The sequence below is a fragment of the Buteo buteo genome, chromosome Z (assembly GCF_964188355.1).
Source record: "Buteo buteo chromosome Z, bButBut1.hap1.1, whole genome shotgun sequence".
In the NCBI taxonomy this organism is placed as follows: domain Eukaryota; kingdom Metazoa; phylum Chordata; class Aves; order Accipitriformes; family Accipitridae; genus Buteo; species Buteo buteo.
Genome location: NC_134204.1, coordinates 82,111,790 through 82,137,305, shown reverse-complemented (window position 1 = coordinate 82,137,305; position 25,516 = coordinate 82,111,790). Strand labels below are relative to the sequence as shown.

The window sequence follows — 25,516 nt, the reverse complement described above, 5'->3', positions numbered from 1 at the left end:
AATAAATAGAAACTGCATCCAAAGCCTCATTCAGTCACCCAGAGCCTTTCTGGGTGGGAGTGGGATGTGCCTTGTACAGGCAGAAAGCAAGTTTATCAACTACCAGATTTTGCTCTTTTCCAAAAAAAGCAGCAAGTTTCCTCCAGTTTGTGACATTTATCTTAGTGGAGTGTAATTAACCTCCTGATTCTAGTGCTGATCCAGTAATGTGGGGGAGGAGATGTGCACACACTTCCAGCTGCAAGTCATCACTTAGCATTCAAAATCATTAGAAGTGCCTTATGATTGTCTTCTAAACATTCTGAGACAAGAGACTACATTTAGTGTAAGAGTTGCAGGGGAGGAAAGATGAGAAGATTAATTGGAGGACAACGTAGTATTTTTCTAAACAGTACCTTTACTTATTAAAGAATATGAGGTAATATAAATTGCAGCTAATACATTAATTTTACAGAGATTATAAACTATATCTGAACATTTTATGAAAGTTATAAACTTTTAATTGACCTGTGATCGTGATCAAAACTAGAATTTCGTCTTCTAGTCAATCAAAGGGATAAACCAATGCTATTTCCCATACTCTGCTCTTTGGGATAGAGTGTAGCTTCTCTGACAACGCCCCCTGTGACTAATCTTCTAGAAGTGAAGTTACTAAAATTTTACCCTGATTGTTGTAACCACTAGGTTGAAGATTAGTAATCCTTAATTAATAAATGCCCTGTGGCTATCTCAATAGAAATAGTATTTCACAGAGGTTCCTTCAGTTTCACAATGTTTCAGTCTAATGAACTGTAATTGTTACTCATGAAGCATATTTCATTCAAGACAAAGCATACTTATTTCTTGCATGCCTTTTAACCAAAGCTAAACCAAGGAGTTTTTTAAATGATCCTCACAGTTTCAACAAGGTTTTACTTAGTCCTCTTTCTGGATAAGCATTGCTCTAGATCTCTTTTTCCATTCCAGTTAAATACCTGTGATTTTATGTTGTCGTAGACATCTAAACACTCTCTTCTGAGCCACTTCTGCATATCTGTTCATTTATTTTGAGTTTCAGATCAATTAAATAGTTTTACCAGAAGTGTATGCATCCTGTGAAGGCAAGCTAGGAAAATCTCAGGACAGTTCTTTTGGAGATTTGTTTCTTTTCCCATCTAAGCATGTGGCATGAGTCTTTTGAAGCTGTTTGTTGAACTAGGAGGAGGTTGCTTTGTTGAAGTTGTTTTTAAGCCTAATGTATCAACTTCTGTTGGGTGTCCTGCTGTTTGAAGCTTTGCATCTCAAAAATGTTTCCCCATGGTTTTATGTATTTCTCCCCCCCCTGCCCCGCCCCCAGCCCCCTCTTCAAGAGTCTGGAATCATTTCTAAAGATCAAAGAGTAACTCTTCCAAGACACAGTAAGACAGAGTACAGCATTACATGCAGCATTTTGTTCACTTGCCTTTACAGTCTGACTTTGACTGAAATAATAAATACATGCCCTTTGAGATCATCACTTAACTGAAGCCATTCCTTGCTTTTATCACTGATTTTGGGGTGGTTTTTTTAAGCCTAGTGTTTTAGGTAACTGGCATTTGTGTTTTCATATTACATCTATATAAAAAATGCTAATGTATTTAGAATTTCATTACAATAAAAGCTCTTTTACAGTTTGAGTTTAATAATGTTTTAATGAAATTTGGGTGTTCAAGAGATAGTAGACTCAATATATGACAGAAATTTCTTCTTAAAAGACATTAGTAAAGTAATCCCTACAACAGCCTTGTGGCACAGTATGCACATGTGCACACAGCTGCATTGTATATCCATGTGCAAGTACTACAAGCAGTCTATTTTTTCCCATGGAAAGTAACATTATTTTTCTACAATTCCATGTGGTATCAAATCTGCTCCCTTCCTTATTTAGAATTTCAGCTTCTCTAAAATTTATTTTAGCATTTTTTTTCCTATAGAAGTAAAAAAAGTTGAAAAAAAAAACTTTTGAGAAAGGAAAAAAGTTGAAAAAGCCATATAAAGTGGAGAAGGGGGCTTCTATTGGAAGATCTCTGGAATGAAATTTTAATTTAGAAAAAAGAAATGAAAGGATTAGAATGGAAAAGCACAGTAGCAGCAGTTCCAGGAAGAAAGTTGTACTAGAGATAGTGCTTAAGAGTTATCAAAAAGCCATAAAAAATAGACATCTGAAAATCTTAACACTTGCCCATTAACCTTACTCTATGAGCATGTTGCTAAGTAATAACTGAAATCTAAATTGCTTTCAAGTTAGGTGTTTTGTTTCTGTTAGGAAAACTCCAGGTTTCTCTGGCTATTAAAACTGGTGCTTTTTTTCTCCCCTGGATTTCTTGTGTTTAAGAAGCCTTTTAAATCAGGGCATCACAGTATATTGCCTTAGTGTTTGCCTTGGAACCTATATGCAGAATAAGAAACTATGGATCAGTCACTGTGTTTGGGAAAAAAAAAATCAAAAAGATTGAAAATTAAAAGTAGTTATAAATTATTTTAACCAACAGATATTTCAAACCTGACTTACTGGACACAGCAACACAGCCTAGATACTTCTTAAGAGAGACCCTATTAATTTTCCTATTAGACATCCTCTAGACTTCTGTAGTAATATTGGAGTTCTGTTTTCTTTTCTACTTGTTCTTTAGTATCTCTCTTTTATTCACATTAACATTTAGGGAAATTCGATTTAGATTACTAGCATATTAGGAAGAATCAATGTGGCTTCCCTGAGCTCCACTACCTCCTAGGGATTATCCTTGGACTCACTGAGAGCCTTACTGTGAAAGGGGCAGTTTCTCATGGAGGTGTTAGACCCGCAAGCCCTTCCTTGATGTAATGTCCGAGTGCTCACACACTGACTCTGTTCCTAAGAGTAGCATGCTGAAATGGCAAAGCAAAGCCAGCATCTACTTTCTAGGTCATAACTTATGACAGAATGGAAACTGTGTACTTGCTCCCGTAAAAAGATGCCTGTGTCCTGGATTGGGTTTCCGCTTACAGACCTCTGGAAATTGACAGGATAGAGACAATAAAGCAACATATTTAATGTGCATTTTCCAGGCATAAGTGCTAAACATTACTAATGTGTAGATATAAAACCAGTATGCAATCTTGTATTAGCTATAAGTAGAATTTTTTATGAATCTCTGGTGAAATTATTAGTTTCTCAGAAATAAAATTGTTCATGGGACATGGTAAGTTTGAAAAACCAGAATGGAATTTGTGTTGTAAAAATGTGAGCCACATTTTTGGCAAAAGATAAGTGCTTTTTCTTGTTATAAATATCCTTGCATTAGAAATCCACTGAATTATCATTTTTCATAGATTTAAAACACTAGACATAAATTTATTAAAATCCCAGCTTTTCCCTTGGTCTGGTTTATTTTTATTTTGAGGTAATTTCATAGTATCTAATTTTTATGATTTTGATTTTTCGTAACTGTTTATGGCAGAAGGTAGGAACTTTCTACTCAGCACCATCTTAGATTTATATTAGATAGTTTAGAAAAGTTTGGTATTACATAGTTTAGAAAGCGGGTAGTTTTAGATTGGACATAAGGAGGAAATTTTTTACGATGAGCATGGTGAGGCACTGGCACACCTTTCCCAGAGAGGCTGTGGATGCCCCATCCCTGGAAGTGTTCAAGGCCAGGTTGGACCGGGCTTTGAGCAACCTGGTCCAGTGGAAGATGTCCCTGCCCATGGCAGGGGGGTTGGAACTAGATGATCTTTGAAAGTCCCTTCCAAACCAAACCATTCTGTGACTCTATGATTCAAATATTAGATAGGTCTTTTGCTTGAATAGAGGAATATTGTAATCAATTTTTCATTGTCTTTCCTTTCTTCATGTCAGCAAATACATTTCCCATTTGGTGCTGCACTGTTCATCAAAGAGTAGAAGAGATCCAGTTGGTTAAAGTTGCCAACATGTCATTGATTCTCAGAGAACTACAGTTTGAGTTCAAATTAAAAACATCTGAGATTAATATTTACATAGCAATTTTCCTTACACACTAACTATATTACATGTTTGCCTTAAAAATACTTAACTGATTGGGGGTATGAAACTGGATTTCACAAAGGGTATCTCTTCTTCCTGAAAATGATGCCTTAATGGCCTGTTGATTGCAAGAAATTGAAATTGTAACTCCTTTGATGATTATCAAAAAAGAAAAAAACAAAACAAACAGATGTCCCTAGCTTATTGAAATGAAACTTTCCGAAAAGTTCATGAGTTATTTAATCTGCTTACTCTCTCACCCTCAAAACCTCAAAGATTCTTCTAGTTTTGTCTCAAGGGCTTCAATTTACTGCCTGCTGTACAGCAGTGTCCAAAGTGTAGTTTTGCGACAGCATGCTCTCAGGCTGTCTTTTGGGGCACGGTAATTTTGCTGTGGTATGCAAAGCTGTTCTGTTTCACGCATTTCGAAGAGGAAAAGCATCTTTCTGTATTATTGTAAGGGAAAGGATTTGCCATTCCCCCAGGGTCTGTAACAGAAATTTACTCTCTTGCTTAACTTGGTTTACACATTTGTAACAATTCCTTTTCTTTTTCTTCTTGAAAGTGCATATTTTATTTTTCAGTGCCTGAAGCTAACTTGTTAATTACTTTTCCATCTATTCCAAGCAAAATATAGACTAAGTCAGAACATTATATAAAGGTCATATTGAACCCTATTCTGATGGAAATAAGGCTTATGCAGTAAAAATAGCTCTAGATGCCAGGTGGCACTGAAGGCTATTACAGTAGGCTGTCACATTTAAAAGCTGGAAATCTTGCTTAGGTCAGGAATGGAAATTAATTAGTATTTTCAGCCTATCCCTTAGTGAATGTTTGTCCATATATCATAAAAATAACTCAGTTCGGCAAAATCGCTCACTTCTTTTCAGGATTAGACAAAAAGGGTGCTAGGAGGTTGAGATTAGCCTGCAGTGCTGGCAAGTCTCTGAGAAACTCATACATGGGCATTCTTCCATAATCTGCAAAGTTTTAGAGAGTGGTATTTGTGATGAGTATACAACATTCATCCCAGCCTACAAATACGAGTGGAAGATCATATAGTGTGCCTTAACCTAGCTATTGCTTTATGTCATGAACATTTTCTTTTGGTTGCTTATCATTTTCTCACCTGAACTTTGAGACAGAAGTTTGCCATGCCAGGTGTCTGCCTCAGGCTGAACTCGGCTCAAATCATTTCACTATTTCTCATAATGAGGTTAAGGAAAAAAGGTGTTCTGCTGCCCATTTTGATTCTCAAAGCTGTTCTACTGAGAAACCTTTCTGCTCCAACACTTTGGAGCTGGGACATGCAATTTCACAGTACGGTGTCAGGGGTTGCTTTTATTACTGCCATGGAAAAGTCCACAGAGTCAGCCAAGGAGGTGGGCTTAGCTCACGCTCAATTAGTAGAGACAGCTCCTGACCTAACAGAGCTGAGAAGTCTGTTATAGGGAAACCAGCGGTGCATACTTCTGTCTGAAGGTGGGTGATATCAAGTTTGCCATATCAGCTACCAATGCGTCTCTGTACCAAGGTGAGCAGTGAGCAGAACAGATGGAGATGTCATGCTGGAAGGGAAACACCACCTTTGTGTCTCATGCTCCAACAATGTCAGTACTGTCTTTTGGTACCAGGTCTGTATCGATGGCATAGCTTTACATAGCTGCTTTTCTATCTGGGAAGCAGTATTCCCCAAGAAGAGGCTTTGCAGGTGTCTAGACCTTGCTTGGACAAAGACCAGAACTAGCAGTTAACACAGAGTCATGTGAATAAAATAGTCAAAGATTATTATTTGCTATTGATTGCTTCATCCTCTGAAGATGGAGCAAGAACAAGCAAGGTGAAGAAGAACAAAGTACCACTCTTACTGCTCCAGGAATCTCAGTGTACTCTGTTGCTCCTTGAGTTCTCTGTACTTCCAAGAAGCGCAGCTGAAGCACAGGAGAAAATATGCTAAAAGGCTAACCATGGCAGAGAACAGATGACAAAATGCTCTCCTGTTAGAATGGACCAGTTTTCATCTGGGAAGTGATGGAATGAGAAATTGCAGAGGGAGAAGGGAGTTGACATGCAAAGAAATGAGATTAATGAGTTGCACATGGGCAAAGAGTGAGTGGGTCTGAATACATGCATACAAAAGGAAAGGCTACAGTGGGATGATCTGTGTTGGTGTTCTGGTTTCGGCCGGGATAGAGTTAATTTTCTTCCTAGTAGCTGGTATAGTGCCATGTTTTGGGTTCAGTATGAGAAGAATGTTGATAACACACTGATGTTTTCAGTTGTTGCCAGGTAGTGTTTAGACTAAGTCAAGGATTTTTCAGCTTCTGATGCCCAGCCAGCAAGAAGGCTGAAGGGGCACAAAAAGTTTGGAGGGGACACAGCCAGGACAGCTGACCCAAACTGGCCAACAGGGTATTCCATAACATGGGACGACGTGCCCAGTGTATAAACTGGGGGGAAAGCTGGCCAGGGGCCGCTGCTCAGGAACTGATTTGGCATCAGTCAGAAAGTGGTGAGCAATTGCATTGTGTATCACTTGTTTTGTACATTCTAATTATTTTATTATTATTATTATTATTATTATCATTTTTATTTTATTATTATTACCATTATCGTTATTTTCTTCCTTTTCTGTCCTATTGAGCTATATTTTTCTCAACCCATGTATTTTACTTTTTTTTCCCCCAATTCTCTCCTCAATCCCACTGGGCGGGGTGTGTCACGGTTTAACCCCAGCCAGCAACTAAGCACCACGCAGCCACTCCCTCACTTCCCCCACCCAGTGGGATGGGGGAGAGAATTGGAAAAAAAAAAGTAAAACTCATGGGTTGAGATAAGAACGGTTTAATGAAACAGAAAGGGCAAAACAAATAATGATAATAATAACAATAATAAAATGACAATAATAATAAAAGGATTGGAATATACAAAACAAGTGATGCACAATGCAATTTCTCACCACTTGCTGACTGATGTCCAGTTAGTTCCTGAGCAGCAATTCCCCACCCGCTACTCCCCCCAGTTTATATACTGGACATGACATCATATGGTATGGAATACCCCTTTGGCCAGTTTGGGTCAGCTGTCCTGGCTGTGTCCCCTCCCAACTCCTTGTGCCCCTCCAGCCTTCTCGCTGGCTGGGCATCAGAAGCTGAAAAGTCCCTGACTGAGTCTAAACACTACTTGGCAACAACTGAAAACATCAGTGTGTTATCAACATTCTTCTCATACTGAACCCAAAACATGGCACTATACCAGCTACTAGGAAGAAAATTAACTCTATCCCGGCTGAAACCAGGACAGGGGAGAAGTGAGCGCGTGGCTGCATGGTGCTTAGCTGCTGGCTGGGGTTAAACCACGATAGTTGGTTTGGCTGATCTTGGAAGATTTTTTTCCTTCATGCAAGCCATTTATTTCTGATTCCTTCTTCAAACCTACTCATGCTTTCTTGCTATCTCCTTTATGCTTGTGCTACCAATTGTATAGCTACGTGTTGAGCTGCATCAGGTGGCTCTTCCAGCTGAAAGTAGCCTCTTCCCTAATGGAATTTTCCTGATAGAGTTAGTGTTCATTTGGTTTAGCTCCTTGATCTGACTTGCCATGTAGTGGCATGTGTGGTCTCAACAGGAGGGGGAATTTGGTGGAAACATGTAGTGAAAGCTAGAGTGAAAAAAAAATAAAACAACCAACAGTCATCTTTGGTAAGATCCTGTAATTAAATTGGATTAGATTCCCATCCAGGCATTAGATACAAGGAAAGGGGAAAAAAAAGCAAATACTAATCAAAGCAAAACAAACAGGAGCATTGGTTGGTTGAAGATTTGGAAGTAGGTCAATAAGCTTGATGAAAAGGACTCTGTTAAAAAAATAGCATATCAAAGAAGTTTTTTTCTTCGTTTTAAACAGTCTTATGACCATCTTTCAAGCATTGGATCGACTGTGAAAACATAAGAGTACTGAGGAAGAAATTTTACTCATTTTCTGCTTAGTGCAATTCTAAGTGGTTTTTAGTTACTAAGGCTTTGTATTACACATTGATTCAGGAAGATGAAGAAGTATTGAATAATGACCCATTTGAAGAATTACTGGTTCTATAGAAAGGTAGTACATGATAGCAAAGTTAAGGACTATAAAGTAGGGGTGCTCTTAAGGATGCTAAGTATATTTTGAATGGACAACGAACCAGACCCTTCCTTCCATGATAGACATAGAGTAAGATTTTAGTGGTGTCATATACTTTATGAGTGCCAGCTCATGCATACATACAAATTTGAAATTCTCACTGTTGGCAGTTGTGCATTTGACACTAATTTGTGCCAAGACTGATTGGGCAGTAGTCTTCTTTTTGGATAGCAGTGCAGCAGCAGCATGGGTAGATGTCATCTCATCCTGATCTCCTCTTCAAGAATGAAGAGTCCACTCTAGGTCAGTCTTTGCAGCCAAAGAAAAGAAACACAAACCTGTAGAGAATGAGTCATCCCAGTAAGTTAGATATTTAAAACAAATAAATCAATTATTACTGCATTTTTCTCTATTTACTACAGAAGGAGTGTAGATGGTTAATGTCAGTTCGGAAGAAATTCTGAGTTTAAGTAAATCCCTTTTTCTGATTTCTACAGGAAGGACCCACAAGTGGATCTTGAATTTGTCTAGCCCAGTATCATGGTGTGTATGCACGTATGAGTATGCACACATTTATGATTTTTCTCCTGAGATTTTTAGGACCTCACTCTTTGTATAGCTGTTGATTTGTTATGTTTGTCATTTGTTTTTCTTCGTATTCATTTATGGTGTCTCCTTCCAGGATGTACATTTAACACATTCAATGTTCTGTGCTTCGAAGATTTTGAGTCTACAAAAAGCTACATTCCTCTATAACTGTACTGACACAAGTTTCTAAAGATCAGGGTACAAATATTTATAGTTACATAAAATAAACAAGAGTGGCTGTGATGAGGTTCCCTGAAACCTAATGATTTTTGAAGTGGAATTTTTACACTCTTGGTGCCTACTGCCTCAACATAACATTTGCAGATTCTAAGCAAAGTTTAAAATGGAGTTGAGGTGGGTTGTTTTCTTCCATCTGGTCTTTCTTATTATGAATCTCTGTCTTAGCAGCTACTGATCTGATGCCCAGTTCCCATCCAGATGAGTTTCTTCCTGCATTGCACTGTGTCTGCTGTTCTTCTGCCTACTACTAATCTCCCCCAAACCCCTACCAAGTAAAAAAGCCCTGCTCTCCCAAACTATCTTGACTTCGGCTTCAGTCAGTACTATTGGCCAGTAAGGGATCAGCTAGCTGGACTCTCTGACAAGCTGTATCACTGAGGTGTTGAGAAGATCTTTAAATCTATCCTAGCTTGAACAGGGAAAAAAATGTTGAAGGAAGATTTGGCATTTATATTTTAATAAACAGTCACAAGTTTCCTGCCATTAACATTGACCAAGACTAAACAGCCCTCTTTAAAATGTATCATTGAAGCAACATTACAGGTGAAATCCAGATGTAGTTCTTGCCATAAAGAGAACATAAATTGCTTTAGGGGCATGGAATTATCAAGCAAAGGCTTAACCAAGTTCACGCAGACAGGAATGTGGGGACTTCTGCACATATGCAGCAACTACTTGGACCATTTGTTGCAATAACAAATACTACCACTTCATTCATATCTACTAATTCTCATTGTTGTTCTTATAGATTGACTTTCCATATGCTAATGACCATTTGCCAGAGCCAAGACCTCCATTTTTCTTTTGTCTTAGAAATTGAATAGATTCCTTTTTACTGTATAGTCTTTTGAAGCATTTACTACTGCAATTAAAAAGCATTTCATTTTTTTCTCACTGTAAGTCTTTTAGATAAACAATATATTACCTCAGAGCATGAATATCCATTACCAGGCTTAAAGAAAGAATGACATGCAGAATTCAGCTATCTTCTGCTGTATTGTTTAATCTTATCTATACAATTACAGCATTTCAAAATACTATTTTGGAAACAACGATTTTTTTCTCTTTTTTTGCGCTTATATAAAACTGTTGACTTCAGTAGTACTCTTTATGAGTAAATACTAGGTGACTTGAAAATTGTGGCAAAATTACTTACATAAGATCTACAGTACTGTAAAGTAATAAACTGCCATATGAAAATTATCAGTATGATTGGAGATAAGTAGAAGAGCGGAAGCTTTCACAGTCCAGTCCAGAAGTATATATTCATTACTTGTTCAAGACACAACTTCCACTGGCTGCCATGGGAGTTGTGGTTGTATGTCAACTGTTCACTGTTCTGATAAAAATAACAATTATGAAAATGTAACATGCTCCCATGAATGTCTAGTTGTCTACTACTAAAAAATGTTAAAATTAATTGTACCTTTATATACTTTAGAAGTTACTTGAATTGTGTCAAATAAGCTGAGAAAAGACTTGGAATTTATGAAGTTTTATTGAAACGGCTAGCTACAATGAAGAAGCCATAGCTGAAGACCAAAAAGGTCTGGATATAGATTTATATATTCAATTTGCCTGCAGTACTGTATTTTAACGTTTACTCGCAAAGCATGAATTAACACCCTACAGCAATATTACAAGTCTCTGTAACAACTAATATGAATTTCATTAGTTTCAAGGTTTCTACAGTACTTTGTCCTGTTAAAACTGCAGAACAGTATTTATTAATATACACTAAGGGAAAGGGTGACAATATTTCAATATCTGATCCTTAATCTTTCCATATTGACCTGGAATTTCTCAACTTTCTTTTTTTAATCCACCCTCCTAGATGAAAAAACCATTCCAATAATTCTCTATTCAAAACAGTACTACTGAGCATTTTTTGAAACAAAAAACAAATCAATGATCCTGTCAGGTCAGTGTTCTGCTTTAGCCTCCCTTGAGCAGGGGCAGGGACAGAAGGTATAATGTAATGTATTTGTCATTAAGTCTTGTTTCTGTCTAAAGTTTTGGTATCAGACCACAGGCAATTTGTTGCAACTTCTTAAGAAATTGCAAATCAAGAATTTGCTTCAAACCGTGTAAATCATGTAGCTAGGGATATCCTTGATGAAAGTATACACTTCATTAGTAAAGTAGTGGGTTTGTTTTCATAGCATATCCTATTGGTCTTATTCCTTGTAATTCAGAACCTAACGGCATCATCCACATTTTTCAGCCAGATGACCTTCTCTGTGTCTGACTCCATTCCATCAACAGATGAGAAATATTATGGATTCCCTTTCAGGAACCATATCCAGGTACCAATTAGACTGGGTTGGAAAGAGAATATTAACATGCACTCAGGTCATCTATCCTGAGGTGAGGGGAAGTTAATTAGTTCGTGCCCTCATCTCTTGAAGTCACTTGGTTGAATATGGCCACCATTATGTCCGTGCACAGATCTGTGAATCTTGCAAACCAGAGGAAAGTTGGATGTGTCTGACAAGTTACCCATGCCACAGCTGAGGGTGGACACCTGAAAAGAGTGCGTGGCTCCAAAGGGAGTCTGCCATGCCCTTCCCTAAAGGAATATATTTGTGACCTCGGGAGCACTACAGCTTATGCCTTAGCCCTTGCACAAGGCTCTGCTGAAGGCAAAGTTTACTAGTGCAGAGAACTGTACTTGAGCGACAATAATGACAACAGCATTGTGTGTAATAACACAAAAAGGAATTTTAAGTTAAAGCATTATTTATCAGAAAAGACTAATCACCACTATTACTGTGCAGGAATTATTACCATTACCCACCAAAATAGGTCAGTATTTTCATCCACGTACAACTAACTGCATGTGAGTCACATTAACCAAGATCAATTAATTCGTATTTGTGCTGTGGATGTAGCTGGTGCAAAGGAGGCAGACATCCAGTGATTCTACTGTGTATCTTAAAAACTGAAGGCACATAAGTGCAAAAATGGGTTGTGATTTTAAATTGGGATGGATATGCAGTGTGTGGTTTTCTGAGTTGGCAAAAGACCAATATGAAGCAAGAATGGGGTATGAGGAGAAAAGAGAACACTAAGAGAGGAGTAAGAGTTGGATAATAGTGACAGGATCTGGAATTCAAAAGGATTTAGGGTAGGGTACATGAAATTGGAAGGGTTTGATGGAGCCGGAAAAAAATGCAAAGAGGAAAGGATATATTTCCTCTGTCCTACATCCTAAGGAAAATAAATGACTGGAGTGTAAGTCTTATCTATTTCCCTTGGTTTCTGCTGTGGACAACTTTATGCCTTTTTGGACTATATATATTTCACATTTAGTAGTTCTCTTTCATCACTTTTTAATAATATTTTATGTCCTAAGGATAACCACCCTCTGAGATTTGCTTCTGCTGTTTCTGTGTCACTAGTAATTAGGACCTGACTCATACAAATATGAATAGCATAAGTTTAGACTGTTGCATTTTTTAGTTCCCACTGGAATGCTCAGCAAGAGGACTAACTGGATTTTAATCTATTTGCTGGTATAATTAAGGTTCACATAATCTTTTCAGTTTTTTCCCACTTTCCAGTTATTAATGGAACACAGCAAAAAAAGGATGAGAGGTCTTGATCACTGGCATTTTAAAGTGCAGTGAAACAATGAAAACTGACATCTTCATATTTGATGACAAGAATTATGATGATAAGAATAGCACTGTTGCACAGAAATCCCAACTGGCAGTGAGGTTCTGCCTTAGGTACCAAACTATGTATAGTTTCCTTATTGCTGGGTATGTTTTGCTTAAGCAACAGACTAGTGCGGTAAATATGGAGATGGATTTGTTTCAACTATATAGAGAATGAATTTTGAGAGTTTATTTTCATGCAGAACCTGTAGATATTAGTGTTGTCAGAACTGCACTTTTGAACTGAATCTTTCAAACATCCCAATATATCAAATTCTCTGAATATTTTAGCATACAAAATTCTTCAAGTCTTTGCAGTCCTCCAGCAAAATTTTTACAAAATACAAAATTCTCTGTGTTTGCAGAGGTTTTTCTGTTTGATGTGAACAAGAATCAACTGAAAAAGATTTAGAAAATATTTCTAATGTAAGTTGGAAAATTAATCTGGATTTAACAACGATGCAGAGTAAATCACAAAAAATAGAGTGTAGAAACCAAGCCCCCACACTTGGGTCAGCAAGACTGGGAGAAGTCAGTGGCAGAAACAGTATCACCGAGGAAAAAAATAATGATGCTGCTGCCTCAACATAAAATTAGAGGAAGAGAAAGAAAAGGCCCTGAGCCTGGATTTTCTATAAACAAAACAGGTATTCTTTGGGAAGATAAAACCATCCTGTGAAAGGTCATGCAGAGATGCAGAACAGGTCTCACATTAATTTGCTACAGTGGGTTTATCAGATAATGTGGAGGAAGAATACTGTGGGCTTTATTCAGAAACACATTTGTAGGTGACAAAGAGGTGTAAAGAGCTGAAAAACAGCAATGAAAATGAGGAAAGAAAGTTCTCAGGCTTGGAAGCTGAGGAGTATGAAGACAAATAATGAGAGAGAACTTGGGAAAATGTCTTCTAGTGTATTGAACACTTCCTTCAACTTTTGGAGTTATTTTCAGGTCTCACCCTGTGTAGCATCACTACATTGCGTACTACACTGACCATGCCTCCAATTTCAGTATAATCTGTCATTCTCAGTTGATGGAAGGGTTAGGTGAGAAGTTTAAGACTTATTTATTAAGAAAAGGTGCGGTATAGCCATCAAGTTTAAATAGCATCTTGTCAGAAAATTTTCTAGTTATTTAGTTAAAAAGAGGTTGGGAGGTGGCTGGGCAATCAGTTTAAATTTCTTCTCTGTAATAGAAATCCACAGAATAGGATTAGAGGGAAGTGTGCAGAAATGACCTAAAGCATTTTGCACTCAAGGGTGAACCTTAGCTTTTGCTGCATCCAGATGGAGACACCTTGATCATTATAATCAGCACGCTCCATTTGCTGCATTAAAAACAAGATAAATATTTAATCACAGTGCAATTAAGTCTGGATCAGTGCCATTAGTTTATAATGAATATATAGTTAGATAGATTCTAATACAGTACTAATTCACTTATGAACCAGGCTGAACAGATTTATTTTTTTTTAAAGCTGATATTTTGAGAATGTTAATGAGATGAAGGTGTATTTAATTGCTAATTATTTTTACTATTTTCATGCATAAACTGGAATAACATATAGCAATCAGTTAATATTATCAATACTCCACATAAACTGTGAATGATGTTCTGCAATGCCTATTCTTTTCAGGTTAAAATAACCAAATAAATAGCAAGCTGTCGTTACAATAAATATTTGTTGATACAAGACTCATTTGTATCCTAACAGCAAAATAGAATCAACAGTGGCAAATTCCAAAAGGAAATCATATGAAATATATTGATCTGTAGGAGCTATTGTGGTTTGATGTTTGGGGTTTTTTCTGTCTGCTTTACAAATATTCAAGTATGCTGGGCAAGCAAGAATTTCTTGTCACACTTTGGAAGACTTGAAGGTTGAGGTAGTTCAAAATACATCACATTTGGCTTTCTTGGGTTTTAGTTAAACTGAGGGACTTCTTTATTTTCTTTGAGCCATGTCATGATGGACCAGTATAATGGGAGCTGGGCCCTAAAATGTTTAGATGTTTATGTAAATTTTGAACCCAGAATTACTTTTAAGGATAAAAAAAAAATATTTATGAGTGAGAAAGAGCAAGTACTAGACTACAACGTATTCATTCATTACTGAAGACGCTTCATACTTAAGTGGCAGAACGAGCATGTTGACTAGAAGAAACTGTTTTCATGATTACAGCCCCTCCTGGCAGAAGGTCAATAGCACATCAGCTGGAGACACTCTCTTCAAATGTCCTCAAAACCGTGCATTGCAAAGCAGGCAGCTGACATGTAGCTGTAGATTCAAGTAGTAAAAAAACATGCTGTTCTTCAGACCCAGCTATGTCAAGAGTGTTCTTGGGAAAAGGTAGTTTTCTTCTAAATAAAGGTGAAATCTACAAAACACTTGAGCAGAAGCTCAGTCTTAACCACAAAGGTGGTGCACTGGCTCGAAGGACATGTACTAGTGAGACCTAATCCCTACGCTGTGTTGCTGGAATGGGTATGTCATACTTGTGTGCTTGAACCTATAGATAGGCTGAGATACAAGTATGTTTTTTAGTACAATTTAATGACCCCTAGAACTCAACAAATGCAGGATCATTTCTGTCAAGTTGTTAAAATGGTCTCTGAAGTATCATGACTCCCACACAGACACACAGCTGGGGGCATTCAAAGCCAGCCTCTGTGTCAGGTAGCCTTGCACAATCATATTAAATTAACAGGCAAAATAGTAACTGTGAGTAAGATCAGAGACCCTCAAAAGCTTTTGTTACATTCCTGCCCTTTTTGTGCAATAAAGCAGTTTTCTGTCAGAACCTGTAGGGACATTCCTGCTGGATTTGAATGTTCATTTGTGTGTCTCTGTGGAAGATGGTCTCTTTTGAATAGAATTATGTTATATTTTGGATTTGTGTCTGCTGAACTCTGAAATCTATAAGCTCACATTTGTAGTGGCACACCTTTCAAAAGTCTATTTGAGTACTTAAAAGGATGCTAAGGAAAGAAAAAGATCAATATACTACTGAAAAAGAGGTGGTCTCTCATTTGTGCATATATAGGCGGTATAAACATAATTTTTAACTCTATGGAGAAAACATGCATATTAGTTAGAAAAGAATGTCAAATATAAAGATTCAGAGATTAAGCTCATCTCAAATATTTGTAAGATACCTAATGCAGATTTCTAATTATTCCCACTGCAGGATTCTTCAGCTTTCTTGTCAGGTTGCAGGAACTGATGAGCAGCAGGGATGGGGTGTTGGATTACCTGGACACTGAGCCTAATTCAGTGTGATAATCCCTCTTCATCATGGGAAGCTCATGCCATTCTGCTAGCTCTAGCAGCAAGGAGATTAATTCTTCTCTTCCCATAAAGATGAAAGCAGTCATATGTGCCAGTGGCTTCTTTTACACATATTCATTTCAAAATATAAGAGCTCCTGCTAAGTGAGCTCTGTCACAGCTTATTTTGAAGACTTTGCTTTGGCAGAGGAAGCATCTAAGGTGTTATGTATTATCAAAACATAGGTGGGGGGAAGACTTCAAACTACTGATATTGAAACTGTGTGAGAGATCTCTGATGAAGATTTCAATTTACCAGAGGGGAAAAAAAAATATTTGACTGACATTCATGTAGAGCCAAGATAGACTTAAGAAAAGCTAGTGGTATGAAGGCAAGCAGCTAGAGAGTATTTTTCTTTTACAGTGAAATGTAAAATCATTTGATACCTTTTCTTAGTTTGATGATAACTTCAATATTTGTTTTTATAGGATTTGGAGCTTAGCGTATCATCAGAGTAACATTATCTATTAGTCCTACTTCACTAATACTCCACAAAATACATGAAGCAGTTAGCTTTGTAGCTAACAGTATCTTCATCTTGATGTATATCAAGGTCAATATCTAATTTGGCATTTTTCCTTGAAGTTACATTATTCTACATGAAGAGAAGATGGATAGAAAGATAGCATCAAAAGCGTTAACATTTGTATTGCACTGCCTGTAATTTTACTTTTTTAAAATGTGATTATTTAGCGTATGTCACTCCATTGGAGTATATTTGTCTTTTTTTTTTTTCTCTTTTCATTTTTCGTATTCCTCATATGATCTTGTCTTAGTAAGAAATCATGGGGTTTGATTTTTGATCATCTTCCTGTTTTAGCACAGCAGCAAGCACACTTTTGAGTGTGCAGAATCAGACTTTGAGGAAGATGCAACTGATGTAGAGTTATTGTTTAACTACATCACCTGTAACTGCCTGGTATTTTGTATTGTCTTTCCCATCAAAGCAGCAGCAGATTTTATATTTGGCAAAAAATGCTTACGGTATTTGGTGGAAGCATGTGAAATGGCTTGTTTTACAGATGACTATCACTAAATTGGGGAGTGTTAAGGGAAAGAGTCATTGAGGGGACATTGTTTGTTTTTTCTTCCTGTTACGGCTGCTATTTCAACTATTTTCTGATTTATTACATTTTGCTAAGCTTATGCTACACAACTCCACTGTTAGCCACTGTACTTCAAAGTTGGCCTTTGTCATATTTTTAAGTCCTAGGTAAAGATTTATCAAAAAAATATCTGGCAAAGCATCTGCAGACTTCTTGATAATGCACTTCAATGCATTGTACAAAAGGTGTTCTGCTGAGCATCTGCGCAGCTGCCCTTTCAGACAGGCTCTGTGTCTGTCCCTGATGAAGTTTGCACTGGCTTATGTACAGCTCTTAAATTCTAATGCATCCTGGACACTTAGAGGGGACAGTAATTAGTGTCATACCTCACACATACAAATACAAACCTAAGCTGATGAAAAACCTTGATAGAGACTAGAGTTAGTCTATCACCAGAGTAACTCTACCACCCTCTTCTCAGGAAGGACAATGTGTGGGCATCAGGTCGACAGCATCAGCCCTCTTCCTCTTCAGATCCCTTCCCATTGCACTGTGTAGCTTGCTCCTGTAGATGCAGCCAGTCTGCAGTAAAACTAAATAATTGAAATGAGAACAATCAGAATTTTAGGTAATGACATTCACATACACATATTTAGATATGCTTCACAGTTGTCAACATTTCTAGGCTTTTTTGTTTGTTTATCCGTTTGGATTTTTTCTTAAAAATGGAAGACCATGCAAAAAAAAAGAAGCTCAAAATAAGACTAGGTATTTTAAAAAATACATTTCCTCCAGACTACCAGGGGGGAAATATAGGAAGGTATTTGGACACTTCTTTCTATTACTTCAAAAGAATTTGAATATCCTACAAGACAAATGAAGAAACAGTTTTCCTAAATCAGCTAATTCACTCTTTGTATATGTTATCATTGTCAAAAATTACATCCTTATTGGTGAAATGATGTTTTCCTTGCTTTCCTGGCCTTTCTTGCTATAGACAAACTAATGTTTTCTCTCAAATATATAATTACCACTTTTGCATTATACAAGATTTTATTTGTTGACTGTGCTTGTCAAAGAAAACAGATAACATGGTTCTGCCTTGAGCCCCTTTGCAACTCTACTGAGGATGCATTTGTTTGATTTGTCCATCTGTAAAATCTCAGAGATTTTAGTAAGAGCATCTAAAAAATTTAAAACCTGCTATGCTTTAAGTTACTTCCAATATTTTTTCAAAAACAGTATGGGATTTCAGTTGAATAACAGGATGATATATTTTGGACTATACTTATTATGTTGGCTAATATCACTGGAGCTGCACAAAGAAGGACTCAAAAGAGCAGCAAAGTGAATAGATCTATTATTCTGAGTGCACAATTAATCTTGTTGACATTATTTTATATGAACAAGGATAAAAATGCCTGGAAAGCATACCATTGAATTCCACTGCTCATTAATATTGATCAAATGTTGTTGTTCTCTTTGTGTTGGAAGCCATTTAAAGATTACCTGCAAAAGTATTACAGTGCTATTGATTTAAAAAAACCAAATCCCTGATGTCCACTGTATTTTGAAAATTAGTTGACAAGTTTGGGTTTGGGTTTTTTTTTGGTAAAGAAGGATGTTTTTTAACTTGCTGCTATAGATCTGAGTAACTGAGAATATTTATCAGATTGTTGGGGAATTAATTATCCAGCATTCAATACAATGTTATTTAAAACATCCCTATGGAAGTTAGCTGGGACGTCTCATGATCTAGCAGCAGTGCCTAGATTTTTACATACCATTTTTGATGCTTAAATGGAATGATGGCAGGATTAGGACCCAGATCCTTCAAGACACTCAAACCTGCAAAACTTGCATCAGGCATCCTATACACCCAATGAAAAAAAAAAGAAACATATGCTTGAAGATTCATGCAATTTAAATATCCCAAAGATGTGTGAACTCAGAGTATGGTCCTCTGGAGAATTAGGAGAAATAAGACTTTTTAAAGTTTCAATCATTCATTGTTTTAGAACACAGATGAGTCTAACCCATGTCCTTTTGAGGCAATGAATGTTAACTAGTGAAAATTAGATGATTGTTGTTTACTAGTTTCAGTGCATTTAATTAGGATGTTTCATTGCTCTCAAAATAATTTTTGAACTGCCAGTTTCTATTGACAAAAAAAACCCAAAGCAAAATTACTCAACAGTTAGACTGAAAATCCTGCTATTATATGTCTATGACCAAATAACAACTATAATCAGGCAAAAAAAAGTGTTCATATTGTTGGTGTGGGGTTTTTTCAGTATGAAGGCATCATAGAAGACTAAGATTCATTAGATAGACTGGTGTGCACCAAGTATATTATTTATTACTGTGCACCTCAAATGACCTTTTAAGTCTTTGTACTTCGGACTGATCTGAGAAAGTGCAAAATCTAAAGAAAATTAATGAAAGTATGCTGAACATGTGCTTAACAAGCCATATGGAGAAAGCAGCAAGCAAAATGAGAAAGTAATTATTAAAAGATTTATTGTTCTTCAAAGATTAGAGATCCGCATGCATAGAAGTAATTAACATATAAGGCTACCTGCAGATACTCCCCAAACTGAAACACTCTGATAGAGACTTGGAAGAAAAATACACACTCGTATTCATTGGGAGACTAAAAGTGAAAATTATTAAACATGTTTCTTCCCAAAATATTACAGAGGAGAAATAACAGGAACAGAAGCTGTAATACTTGAAAGCCATGAGTCTTCCTAGACCTGTTAAAGGAGTGATATATGTTGACTGGAATTAGGAATGTAGTGTACCATTACGTTTAAAGTGTAATGCAGAATGTGGATAGGGAAAGGCAAAAAAGGCAACAGCTATCTCCTCCTCTCCATCTTCATGATTTTTGCCCTTTTTTACTACTAATTGCATTTAGAATAAGCTGCTGTATATTCATGTCTTTTATTTATTGGGTTCAGTGAGACATATCCCCTGTTTAATGATACACACAAGCATACATTCTGCAGGATTGTGTCCTGGAATAGGCTGATGACGTAAGTTGTAATAGAAATGTGTCCATGGATAGTTTCTCAAATTGCTATAACCACCTGGGCAATTATAACTGGCGAATGTGTTCTGATATCCTTGTCATCCTGTTAATTTTTATCTTTTTCAAATTAATATTTTCTTAGAGAGTGCAGTTTTCACTAACGTGACGTTCTGAATGAATGGTGTTGCTGTGAACATCTGTCAAACCTTGGGTTTGTAATTGAAAACATAAACAAATAGGCAGACCCTCAGAAACATTAAAATTATAGCTCTTGTAAGTTTAAATCACTCAATTCCGAGTGCTGATTGTCAGTAAATAACGCTGCAGAAAGAAGTTCTTTTCTGGTTTGTTTTGTTTTGTTTTTTCTAAATGCAATTTTAAGTGGGTGAATAATTATGACATTGCATCTCAATAAGTGAAGACTGACACTTTTCTGTGTACATGGCAAAGGTTACAAATAACATACTATATATTGAATTCATATATCCTGTCACACAAAAATTTGCATATGAGGCTTTCTAATCAGTGATTACCACTAGTTCTTTAAAGTGAGACTGGAAAAAAAATCATCAAAATGCTAACGTGTTTTCTTCTAGTAGGAGGTATATTACAAATAGTATTAGCAAGACAATAAGATGTAAAAATCTTTTAACATGTGCCATTAAATGAATAAACTTCAGATCTCAGTTCAAAAGGTGCTATTATTTAAAGGTATGTGTAGTCATTCATTGCAAACCTAACAAATTAGTTCTCACTGCTGAAATTTTAGGTATCCTAGCATGTGGTTAGTGGGAAAAAATAATTTAGTCAGAAGAACTTTTTGAAATCAGCTTGAAGTGGATATGCTAAAAAGGCACTCAATGGAAGAAGAATAGTTGGTTTAGTAGCTGCTAACTGCTGGCCCATATAGTCACATATGCAGAAAGTCACCCAAAGCCGTAGCAAAGATCTCAAACTACTAACTTGACATGTAGTGATTATTTAGGGATATTGTACATGTCACTCCATACATGATAGGCACGTTTGATTAATACAAATTTCCTCAGTGGTATAAAAGTTAGAATGCCTGTTATCTTTAATAGGAGAGCAAGATTTAGCTTCTCTGTCTCCTGTCTTCTCTTACATTAAAAAATAATGTTGTGATTAATGAGTAGTGACATGCTTCATATTTTTTCTTGTTCATAAAAATCTGTGCTGGCAAGTTATCTGAACTATGTGAAGGATATATTTTAGTGGTTTAGTGGAATATGAAGGTCTACATAAGGGATTTTATTTCTTTAATGAACACATATATGACTGAAATTATTATGTTTGTTACAATGTATGTATATATGCTTCTTCTTTTTCCCCCCTCTCTCAGGACCCTGCCTTCCTAATCCATGTCATAATGGTGGGATATGTGAAATTAGTGAAGCGTACCGAGGCGACACATTCATAGGATATGTTTGTAAATGTCCAGAGGGATTTAATGGGATTCACTGCCAGCACAGTAAGTTCCACATGGTAACTTTTATTGTATTTATAGATAGGAGCCTTTTTATTGCTTGCAATGTTGAGGATTAATATCATATCTGGTTTTCTGAAGTGTATCAGGTTTTGGCCTTTATATTATGAGCAAGCTAATAATACTGAATACTACTGCTACTATCTTCAGAAAATGACCTTACTTCCAACTTACTGGACACAACAGTGCATAGTTTTCTACGCATATTGTAGAGCATGGTAAGGAAAGGTAACCACATTTAGCATGGATTTCATGGAAAAGCTTATTTGAAATAGTAGGGATCTCTTCTTATCTTGGAATTGTTTGTGGATTTGTTTTGATTAATGCTAGACAAAAGTGGAGAGAATAACTGAAAATAAATTTGTGAATAAATACATCTTCTAGATCTTACTTTACCTATGCATTTATCAATTATGAAGAAATGTTGTGAAACATGGTATTTAAATTCAAGGGTAGAACTTCCAGACTTAAACTGGATGTACATTTAATCCTGTTTAAAATACAATATCTGGACCTCTTTCTAATCATTATCATATATTTGAAGAGTTTTGCCTGGTTTCAGGTCAGACTGGGAACAGCAGGTCAGTATCCTAGTCTTAATGTTTGTAGTTACAGAACTGACAGGTAGCCATATGGAAAAAAATAAAATTTTGAGATTTCAATAATATCTCATGGGGGGATTATATAGTAAGATCTATACTTCACCAATCAAAAATTTTAAGAAGTGAATAGATATTTCAATTTTTGTGCTCATACTGAAAATTATAGGTCCATGTTTGTCCAATTAATGTCATCAGAAGTTCTGTGTGATCAAAACCAATTAGTAAGAGCTATGCATGTTCATCTGCAAATGACCGATCAGCTCATGTTCTAACATACAAACATGATCTGCATTATCTCTTTGCCACTTAAATAGAAGCTTTTTTTTTTTTTCATATGTAAAAGCCATTTAGAACAAGTCCTTGCCCAAGGAGAAACTCGTGCCAAACTTGTGTTTTCTTTTGTGTAATAAAGCACAGCATGGTTCTTAAATCTCATGTTATTGATGCATTTGGAAGCCAACTGTTACTCAGTTAGAAGGTTAAAAAAACTCAAACAAACGGTCAAGAATCCAGTTCCATTTGCACACAAAAGATAAATCCACTCATTCAAATCAGAGTGAATAAGTACTGAATCCAGTCTACCTTAATTAAGTGCTCCGTTTAGATACTTGTCTATAATTTGAAGTGTCAGGAACCAATATAGTCCAGCTCAGATAACTACTTAAGTTCATTATGTCCCTTATATACTCAATGGAAAGTGTCCAAAGACCTGAATATGGATATTCAATTTCATTAAATTTGGCCACACTCTCTCTCAATTACATAGGTAACGTAGGGAGTCCCACTAACTTAATCTAGTTAAATTATATGTCTACCTCTTCCACTGGGAACATGGAAATGTTGGATATTGTGCATTCCTTTGGAATCTGTTCCATCTAGCCCTGATTCTGGGGACAGCCATCTAGTGGAGCTGAATGCCAGCAACAGTCGTACTGACCTTCTTTTGTTTTAATCATCATATCATTAGAGCACTCAGTCAAGATGAGGGACTGAGTTCATTGTGTAATCATGATGGCAAAGGATAGACATTGCCAACATTTAAACCACACAGCCAGGAGTTCAAGAGTCTCAAGACCAGGACAGCAGGCAAGATTATGACTAGCTGTAACTCAAGAGTTATACCAGCTTAAAGATTGTACCTGGGCTAAATTGTGAGTGCAGTACCTTGTAGTTCCTGACCCTGTTCCTTGTACTTGCATGCATTTTACATGAGTCTGCCATCTGAGAAGTGGAGCAAAAGTTATTGGAGAGTGGAAAGACAGAAAGCTGTACCTTCCTACCTGTGACTGCAGTAAGTGAGGGTACAGGCAGACCACTTCTGTGTGCCACTGATGTCCAGTCATATGGAGGAGCTCATGTGAAAACATCCTCATGTGGCCTAACATTCTCAGGCACACTCCATTATGGACCAGTCATGTAGTGAACTTGTGATGCACAATGTTTCTCCTTCCATTAAATGTCAGAGGTGACCTTTGTTAAGGATGAAATGAAGTGAATAACACCACAAATTTTCATCCAGCAAAATGCACACCTAACATGTGCTGTCTGGAAAATATAATTTCTTGTTACCTAATGAATGAAGAAAACATACAGTAGTACATTATGGAGTGATTCATCGTAGTTGTTTGCTGGGTCCCCAGTAACTTTTTAAAAATATTCAGGTATGTAACAGTTAGCTAATGATCCTGATAATCACCAAAGTGTATTTATATCAACTTCAGAATAAAGTAGAGCTCTCACACGGGTGAGTCAGATTCACTGTGGGGAGACTAGAACCCGAAAAGGCAGCTAAAGTGATTTAAGATAATACAAGCTTTATGTGAACAGTTACTTTTTTGGGGAGAATGAAATTCAGTCCCTTCCAGATAATCTGGTTTAAGATGTGATAATAAATCATACACAATATATAGGTGTTCAGAGGGTCTGCCATGAGAAGCAGCAGAGGAGACCTCTGCAATCAGGAAGAAGTATGGGACTTCCAGTGGTGGACTTAATATAATTCTTTTATATGATATCCCTTTAGCTCAATTCACAAAGTTCCTTTGATACAAATTGATAAAGTTTATTAATTCAATTCTGAGCTCACTGTAAAGCAAGTAAGAAATCTGTCCAAGTAGTTACATCATAAAAAGTTAAATTACCTCATTGCAAGACATGTATCTTCATCTAAACTATTAAGATTTCAAAAAATCACATTATACTTCTCTTGTACAAGGTTTTTTATCTTGGATTTCTTTCATGTCTAATATTCTGTTGCTAAATCAATTAAGCTAGGTGATTGATTTTGCAGTCAAGATACTTTCCCAAAGCTGGGATTCTGTCATTCGCATGAACAGACATCCTGTCAATATTTCTGAGATTCCTTGACCTTTTACCCTTGTAAATAATTAATATGTAAATTATAAGAGAGATCATTAGCAATGTATATTCTAGATTTATTGTAAAACTGATATTAATTGGCAGTGGTTGTCTGAAAAATTCTGATTCCCCAGTGGCAAAAAAGAAACAAAAGTTTCCCATTTCAGGGCTCATAAACGAACCAAGGTTTGGATAGGAATGTCTACCTCAGGTAGAAACCTGGGCAGATTTTTGTGGTGATACCCAAGAACAATACGTTCTTTAATTATTCCTTTGTTATTTAAAAGGCATTTACTTACCTGCTTGGTATGAAGGTTCTTCTCAAACCCTGTCCAGGTTGCAATTTTTCATGCTGTTAATGCATGGCAATCTGGCTTTCAAATGCGCTATTGACAATATCTAGTGACAAGGAGAGAGGAGTTGTTTGCAAGAACTACCCTGAGGCAAGGCAAATCTCCCTACAGTCTTACACTGAGAAAGCAGCTCTTCCAGGGATTAACTCAGACCACTTAAATTCCTGAAAAAAGCGTACAACTCATGCCCAAGAAGACTAAGGTGTACTCTGTGGCGGTGATGCTCATTCATAAGAGCAGCAAATAATTTTGTTCCTTCGGGATCACTTTGACTGAAAGCTATGTAAATACATGGCCTTGTCATTCACCAGAAAAAAGCATGTAATCATTGGGTGTGTTATAATTCCCTTTAATTTAACCATGGATTTCAAGAAAGTCAATCTTCTGAGATCTTTCTGGCTTTTATTGAAAAATGTCTACTGCTATTCTTGAACCAGCATCTATTGTTACACCATTATCAACTTCACTAATCACTCTTCATACGACAGATGAAAATGCTGGACAAATTGTTGCTGTTCAGATAACTAATGCCTTCATCTACATATAGAGGGATTATACTGTCACCTATTAAAACAGCCTAGAAATACAGTTCTGCAGAACAAGTCAAAATCCATGGAAATACCCAGAAGACTGACAAGGACATTTTTTCCACCAAAAAAAAAATTCCATGACATTG

At 36.6% G+C, this 25,516-nt stretch overlaps 1 protein-coding gene across 2 annotated transcripts in view; it reads left to right on the top strand.

The window, feature by feature from the left end:
• The window catches only part of EDIL3 (EGF like repeats and discoidin domains 3), a 262,422-nt gene that overhangs the window by 107,003 nt on the left and 129,903 nt on the right, over positions 1-25,516 (top strand). For both annotated transcript variants that reach the window (XM_075020331.1, XM_075020330.1), the window contains one exon: positions 21,384-21,512. In XM_075020331.1, coding sequence (XP_074876432.1) covers positions 21,384-21,512 — 129 coding nt within the window. The remainder of the gene's footprint in view (positions 1-21,383; positions 21,513-25,516) is intronic.